Raw genomic sequence first — 8674 nt, 5'->3', positions numbered from 1 at the left:
AGTAGTCATTTTGCATTAACATAAATACTTTATCTACATTTATTAAAACAACAGTGGCCACATCAGTGGGAGCGACAGGAAGCAAATGGGAACGTCTTAATCACTAGGGACATTATTACCGGCAGAATCTCAATACCAACGACAATATTAAGGGCAACATTATTAGCGGTGAAAGTTTAGCATCATCAATGACCTCAATATCAACGATTTGTGAGCATCAACGTGAAACATTCTTAAAAGCTTTAGCGGTGATTTTTCAGGGCTTTAACGGCGATATTTGTGGTCCATATTGTCATGATTCCTTGTACCGTATATAGAAATATGTGATGTACGTTATAAAATAGATTAACATATATATATATATATATATATATATATATATATATATATATATATATATATATATATATATATATATTTCATAAAAGCATATAGACGAAAGCTTATAAATTATATATACTATTATTATTTATTTAAAGAATTATCAAAGGACAATTCATTTGTGAAACATAACTACATGACACATACAACCCATCAAATCACAACAGCAAAGACAAGGGAATTTGATTCCAAGTTAAAATGGAGTAGGCTTTCTTGCATCTAACAAAGATTTGGTTTAAAAATGTAATTGGACAAGAAACAGAAGAACTCAAGTGATTTTATATACGTGAAAGATGTGGTTAAATATAACAAAAACATTAAATATAGTTTTTATTACATAATAAGAATAAAATACGTTAAATAAACTATACTCTTCCCCGAGTGTTCTTGTCAACACTTATGATAATGTAATGTTATTTTGTTTTACTTATAGAATTTTTCATTGTTATCAAATACTTAGCTGGATGGCATCTCATGCTAAAGACAAGAATATTTGCATAATCAAGATCATTACTTGAAAACTATGTCCTAGCTACGGTTTAATCATGATTATCAATACCTAATTGTTACATCAAGTAGAAATTCAATGTTGCTAGTATAATTATATGCATGCATCATTTTGAAGTTAGTATTAACTATTTAAGCACATGCATGCTTCCTTTTGATGTAAGCATTAACTATTTAACTCGTCAATGTCTAATGCACGATGAAATACAAGAAGCTCAAAATTTTACTTTTGTAGTTATGTTAACAGTCAAACATTTAAACATTTAAATATACGACATAAACAAAAATACATGATTCTACATATTAGATGACTTAGGATCATGATATCACTACTAGAAAAATGGCTAATAATGACAGCAAAGTCCATCGGAAGAGTCCTATCAACGGATTTCCCACAGATTTACAGACGGAATGGTGGTGTAAACGTTTGTCAAAAAATTACCATGGGAATAACAACGGAAGTGCGTCTGGCCTGCTTTGATCGGTGACACCTTTACCGACGGAAATTCTGTCAATAATATGACTTTATTACAAAAATTAAAAAATTTTAAAAATCCAGTTTTTATGGTCAGTATGCACAAAATATGGTTGTTTTGGTTGTAACTGTTTCTTTGGTAATCCATCGACATCTTTCAATAGATTATTTCCATAAAAATCCCACTTTCGAATAGTAACATGAAGATGTGTGTGTGTTTTTTTTTTTTTTTTTTTTTTTTTTTTTTACATTTCTTGTACCATGATATTTATGTTGTGTTTTGATTTTTCATTTCCCCACAAATAATTTGAGACAAAGGAAAACGCCAACACATCCACAAAAATATGATGTCTATGGTTACAAAGAAGCAAAACAAGATCACAATATAAACAAAGCAAATTACAAAGAGAAAAAATAATCACACTGCAAACCTCCCAAAACCCTTTTCATTAGTTGAGCTCTTACAGTTTTGCTTTATTACCATTAATACAAATTCAAGACACGTCAACATATGCCACTACTTAAATGTTTTTTCTAGTATATTGGTTATATTCATGTTTTTTTTATCCAAATTAACACATAACATAAAAGGTACATTTTTATAAATATTCTTACATTATAAATGAAAGAATTTAAACTCTACACTACATCACATGGAATCGTGATTTTAACTTACATTTTTTACTTATTATGTTTAATTAAGATTCCATTTTAATAGTAAAAACAAATATTCACAAAATAGTTACATTGTTATTGTAATCTCAACCTAACAAATATACATATCCTAAACGCCAAAAGAATTTAACCATTCGATTAAAAGACAAAACCATAATCATTATATATACATTTATAGTAATTCGACTACAAGACAACATCACAATCATTATATATACAATTATAGTAACACTAATTATTTCACACCAAATACCACCAACATATCAAAAAGAGCAAAAGATAAAATGAAGCTATGCATTGTTTTCTTCCCTATTCTCTTTTCCCTACTTCTTACCTTAACCATATCGTGGGCCAATGCTGACTCTGGTAATATAGATGCGACTATGACAATTAACAGCTTTGAGAAGGGTGGGAGTGGTGGAGGGCCATCTGAATGTGATGGCAAGTACCACTCAGACAGCACACCAATTGTTGCACTATCCACTCCATGGTACAATCATGGAAAAAGGTGCTTTAAATCTATCAATATATATTACAAAGATAGAAGTGTACAAGCAACAGTGGTGGACGAGTGTGATACCTCTAGGGGTTGTGCTAATGATATAGTTGACGCATCTGTAGCGGTTTGGAATGCTCTTGCAGTGTCTAAAAGTGAATGGGGTGAAACCAAAGTTACATGGTCTGATGCTTGATCATGATTGAAGATAATCCAGTAATCCATGAACAAAAGAGTCTTTCACGTTGAGAAAGTCATTCATGATGCTTTTTATGTAGAAGTCAATAAAGTAAATTGCAATTTGCAACAATAAGAAACAAATAAAATCTTTGCTATATGTCAAAAACATGCATCATTGGAATTGCAAGCATTGACAATGAAATGGAAAACTACAACTATTTATATGGGAAATTTCCAAATTAAATATAATAATATGAAATGAAATAATTAACTCAAAGAAGTGATCACTTATCAAACATAAAGATTTTGCAAGTTTCACGCATAAATTAATTCTTATTATCAGGAAACAAATATACAGTTGGTTGCAGTAAATATTAATCAAAGTGTTATAAAATATGAAGCTAATAACAATATAAAGTATAGACACTACTAGAAAAAAGCCCTTTAATGACGCGCAAACAATGACACGCGGTGATTTACGATACGCAAAAGTGTGTGCCCCAAAAATAATGTCATCTCTTCTAAAATTTGAAGGATAGAGGATGCGCTTTTTGTGCACGCCCTAAAATTAGTGTCAGAAAAGAAAAAAAAAAGAAATACGGAGGATGCCTTTCATAAGATGTGCGTCATGTAAGTGTGTCGCTTTATATTTTTTTTAATGAAACACGCGTTTCAAGCGGGAAATGAAATCTCAAAAATTAAAACCCCGCCTCCTATTCCAATTAGCAAGAAAGAAGCCTAGGGTCTTCGTCTTCCCCTCTCTTTCTCTCTCTCTCTCTATCTCTCTCTCTCTCTAACCTAAAACCCAATTTGCGATTTCGTAGAGATCTTCCATGGCTGTAACAAATGTTGTCTCATCTCACTGATCTTCGCAGCGATTGTGGCTTGAGGGAAAGAATATGGAAGCGACGGTGGCTCCAAAGAAAAAAGACGCCACACCGGTGACTTTAGGGATGGAAGATAACAATGATGAGTGGTTCAACCCTCATGAAATCGATCCACACTTTCTACTTTTCTCCTACCTTTCTCTCCACCCTTCTCTTTCACCATAATCATCTTCTTATTCATTCGCAAAATATTTAACATGAAAATCAAATCGTTGTTTCATATTTCATTCATTCATATAAAGCCCCAATATTTCAATTCGATTTTGAACCCTACCTAAATCATCATCCTGGAAAAACCCTAGCACATCATCCCTAAAACGCCCAATAGAAAAAAAACCCCAGATTTAAATCCCTAATTGATTCAAACGATGAGAACTTGGATGAAGTCGCACCTTCTTCACCCTCCGGTTCGATTTCATGGCATTGTTGATTCAAAGTTTTAGGTAATATTTCTTGATATTGTTATACTCTTATCTCTTCAACTATCTTTAATCGTTCGCTTCAATGTCTCCAGTCGATTTCATTATCTTCAATAAATCTAAGTGAAAGATGCCTATATTTTCGGAGTTGATTTGTTAGGGTTCGTTCACATCCCTATGGAGGAGACGGCGATCTCCTCTTCATTCCACGATCCCCACTTTTACTCTTTATGCATCTCAGGTATTCTTCGTTCCTTCTCCCTTATTCTCATTCTTGTTTGATTTCTTAGGTGCGAGATCCTCCCCTCGTACTTTTCTGCTTCTCAATCCCATTCTGATAATTTGTTAACAGTTGCACACACTCTATGCATCTACTCTCTATGCATCTCAGGTTTCGTTGTTCCAGCAATGAACCAAGATTTATCAACATTTTCACCTTCGACAGCAAGGAGGATTCACCAACTCTTGTTACGGTTCATGGATATGCAGCTGCTTAGGGCTTCTTCTTCAGAAATTTTGATGCTTTCGACAATTTGAGCTCTAATGATGGTTCACAAAATGATCAAGTTGGTATGAATTCTGAAGTTGCATATGTAATTAGGGAATTCACCGAGCCATTTAGACAAGATGATGATTATGAAAATGAAGAAGAAGAAGCAGAGGTTGATGTTTTGAGATGACGATTTCTGCCATAAAAACATGTCAATTATCCATTGGTTGCTCATTGCTTTACTCTCATTATGTAGCATATGAACACGGTTAATACCCATCCTGTGCTGCTAGTTGCAGCTGCTGATAACTCTGAAGGGTTGCCACCTACAATTAGGCGTTGTTTCAACCATGAAACGAAAATGGGAGGTTTGACCGAAGACCAGAGAGTGGAAATGCTATCCCAATCACTTCACCTTATCTCTGAATTGGTTCCAGATGTAAGTAAGAATAAGAATAAGAATATTTTACTGTATACATATATTTATCTTAAAATCTAATGAATGATGTATGCTCCTTGCAGACTTGTAAAGAGGATGTTGTAAAAGATATGTTTGGACAGACTTTTGGTTTCATGCCAAGGGATATTAGGGCTTTAGTTGCTGATGCTAGTTCAAGTTTGATTCCTATTAATGGCAGTAGCTTTGAGAAGTTGGGTGACAGCAAAGAATTCATGGTCAAAGCTTTGGAGAGGTCAAAGAAAAGGAATGCATTGGCTTTGGGGAATCCCAAGGTGTGTAAAATAAAAAATGGTTGGTGGCATTACATCTATTCTATAGGGTAATAAGTTTGATTTGTGTGTGTGTGTGTAGGTCGCTAATGTTAAGTGGGAGGATGTTCGTGAGCTGGAAGATGTGAAAAAATCTATTCTTGATACAGTTCAGGTACATACTACATAGGAATGGAATCTTGAATTCCAGTTGGTTGTTGTAAGCTTTGGCATAAGTTGTGACATATTGATAATGCATTTACAGCTCCCCTTTCTGCATAAAGATTTGTTTTCATCTGGGCTACGTAAGCCCTCTAGTGTTCTTCTCTACGATCCTCCTGGTACAGGGAAAGTATGTTAGTGTTTTATCATCTTATAATCATTTATTTTGTGATTATAGCCTCTAGGGCAGCTTTCATGAATGGGAACGCGTCAGCGGGGAACAATCCTGGCTGAGAAAGGAACTCCTTTCCAATTGCGAGAGCATTGAATGGCAGGTATGTATCTTAGTTTTTTATTTCCCATTGACATAGATAGATAGATATTTTGTTTGATCACCAAAAATAAGCTTAGTTATTTATTTCCCATTTCAGGAGAAAATTATAGAGGATTTGGGTTCAGAAATGGAAAGTACATCTAATCGTCTTGATTTTGTTCAGGTTAGTCTTCTCTCATTTCATGATGTGTTTGATACTACATAATAGGTGATAGATGGTCCAAGACTGGACCTCACCTAATAAATAATAATTAACAGAAGTTAGCTTACTTGTACTACTTTGACGTCCATTGAGACCAGACAAAAAAGTTTGCAATCTTTTCTTTTGTCCAACCCAAAAATTGAGCCCATTATGTTTGGATAACTAGAATCATATATGTCAATCTCGGGTAGGTTTTTCCTATTTTTTTTAATTGTTTACTGTCATATGCTTTACTTTTTTCATTTAACATGTGCAGTGGTTAATTTGTTTGTGTTTGATATAGTTTGATTGTCATTATATATAAAAAGTGAGTTGTAAAAATGTTGGTTTTGATGGTATGCAATCACATTCCATTTCTAATTTCTTGCTTTTCACAATGATTATATACATACATATATATATATATATATATATATATATATATATATATATATATATATATATATTATAGTTTACAAACTATAGAATGTGTTCAGTAGTGAATCTCATAGGGACAAAATGGTAAATCTGCAGGTGGTTCAATCAATGTCATTTAGTAATATTTGGAAATACAGCCTCTGTAAGTTTGACTAGAACCTTCTGATTTTGTTTACTTTTTAACTTTGTTTTTTGTTTCATTTAGTAATAAAGTATCAAATATCAACAGTTATGTGGTAGTAATCCTTCTAAGGGGGTGTTTGTTGGGCTGCTTCTTTCAATGTCATTAACAACAGTGGTAAATAAAATCTTACTATTATGAAAATCTTTTGTTTAAATCTACCTTATTGACCTGTAGCTGATTAAACATTAATTTAATTATGCAGGTTTGAAGTTTTTGATGGAAAAGAATAGTGTTAATGCTCTTCATAGAAAAGTATGTTGGTAGTTTAGGAAATTTGGCGAATAATTTAGTTAATTATATAAAAAAAATGTTCAAATGTTACATTTGTCTATTATAAGAATGATTATTTGTATGACATTAAATTTTGTGCAATATATTGTATTTTTCGAATTGTGAGACATGAAATGCAAATTTAATTTGAAAATCAGTAAATCTATAAATAATTTTTTTTAAAAAAAAATTAAAATTACGATACGCAAAAATGTGTGTCGTCTTCATTTATGACATGGCCTTTCTTGACAGGGCCTTTTATGATACGCATTGCGTGTCATTAACACGCGTGTCATCTTCCTTTATGACAGGGCCTTCCTTGATACGCATTGTGTGTCTTAAACGCGCGTCGTAATTGCGCGTCGTAAATGAGCGTCGTAAATGCGCGTCGTCTATAGACGATGCGCAAAAGCACGTCGTCTCTCTTTATGACATGGCCTTCCTTGACGCGCATTTGCGCGTCGTCTGAGCCTTTTACGACGCGCAATGAGCGTCGTAAAAGGCTGTTTTTCTAGTAGTGAGAGTAATGAAAGAAATTAGAGTGGAGATAACTTTTATTCCAATACTTGTGATGAAATCATCAAGTTTCTAATACACATGACTCACTATTTATATTAAGAAAATAAGATTAAAGATGAGTTATAATATAAATGCACATTATGATGGTGCGTTATCACATTTATAACACACATTAAAATGATTGTTACTAATACCAAATAATGATTGTGCATTATGGGAGAAATAGAGAATTCAATGGTCATTCGCAAACTAATATTTCATAACACTCCCCCTTGAATGATAATTGTAACATGCCTCGTTAAAATCTTAATAGGTAAAACCTCATGGGAAAAAGCCATTTATTAAGGAAAAACAGTACATGATTAATAATAAATATTGGGACCAATTGCTTCGTTAAAAACATTGCTAAGAAAACGCAGTTGGAAAAACATAGCTAAGGAAAAGAGTACAGTATGTTTCCAACTCCCCCTGATCATCACATCACTTGATTTCTTTAAATCGTCGCATTCCAATGTTTCGTCCCATGTTTTCAAATTTGGATCTAAGAAACGCTTTAGTGAACAAATCTGCCAAGTTGTTACTTGATTGAATTTTTTTTGAATGTTGACACCACGTTCTTTTGAAGATCATAAGTGAAAAAAACTTTGGTGATATATGTTTGGTTCTTTCTCCTTTAATAAACCCTTCCTTGAATTAGGATATATATATATATATATATATATATATATATATATATATATATATATATATATATATATATATATATATATATATATAAGCCACATTATCTTTATATAGTATGGTTTAAACGTCCCTGTTAGAAGTTTGACCATAATTCTCATGAATGTGATGAGTTAAATTTCTTAACCAAATACATTCACAGCTTGCCTCAAGAATTGCTATAATCTCTGTATGATTAGAAGAAGCAGCAACGAAAGTTTTTTTAACAGAACGTCAAGAAATTATAGTACCTCCACAAGTGTATAAATCACCTATTTGGGATCAAGATTTGTATAGATCAGACAAATATCCAACATCTACATAACCAATTAACTCCACATTTGATGAATTTGAATAATATAAGCCCATATCCATTGTACCTTGAAGATATCGAAGAATATGTTTGAATCCATTCCAGTGTGTTCTTGTTGGGAAAAAACTATATCTTGCTAATAAGTTTAAAGCAAAATATATATCGGATCTTGTATTATTAGCAAGATACAATAGTGCACAATAACACTAAGATATTGCACTTCGAGACCAATAAGTTTTTCATGTTTTTCACAAGGCCAAAATTGCTCCTTTTTGTCATCTAAACGCCTTACTGCCATCAGATTACTCAATGGATGTGAGTTATCCATATAAAAC

At 32.7% G+C, this 8674-nt stretch overlaps 1 protein-coding gene across 1 annotated transcript; it reads left to right on the top strand.

Moving 5' to 3' along the window:
- Positions 1-2421: 2421 nt before the first annotated feature.
- Positions 2422-2730, top strand: LOC145036392 (putative ripening-related protein 7). The gene has a single exon (XM_078984836.1). The coding sequence runs from the start codon at positions 2422-2424 to the stop codon at positions 2728-2730; it is 309 nt and encodes a 102-aa protein (XP_078840962.1).
- The last annotated feature ends 5944 nt before the right edge of the window (positions 2731-8674 follow it).

Source organism: Lactuca saligna, chromosome 3, assembly GCF_052625555.1.
Source record: "Lactuca saligna cultivar CGN05327 chromosome 3, ASM5262555v1, whole genome shotgun sequence".
Lineage (NCBI taxonomy): Eukaryota > Viridiplantae > Streptophyta > Magnoliopsida > Asterales > Asteraceae > Lactuca > Lactuca saligna.
The sequence above is the reverse complement of the archived record's forward strand: the minus strand, read 5'-3'. Positions and strand labels throughout refer to the sequence as shown.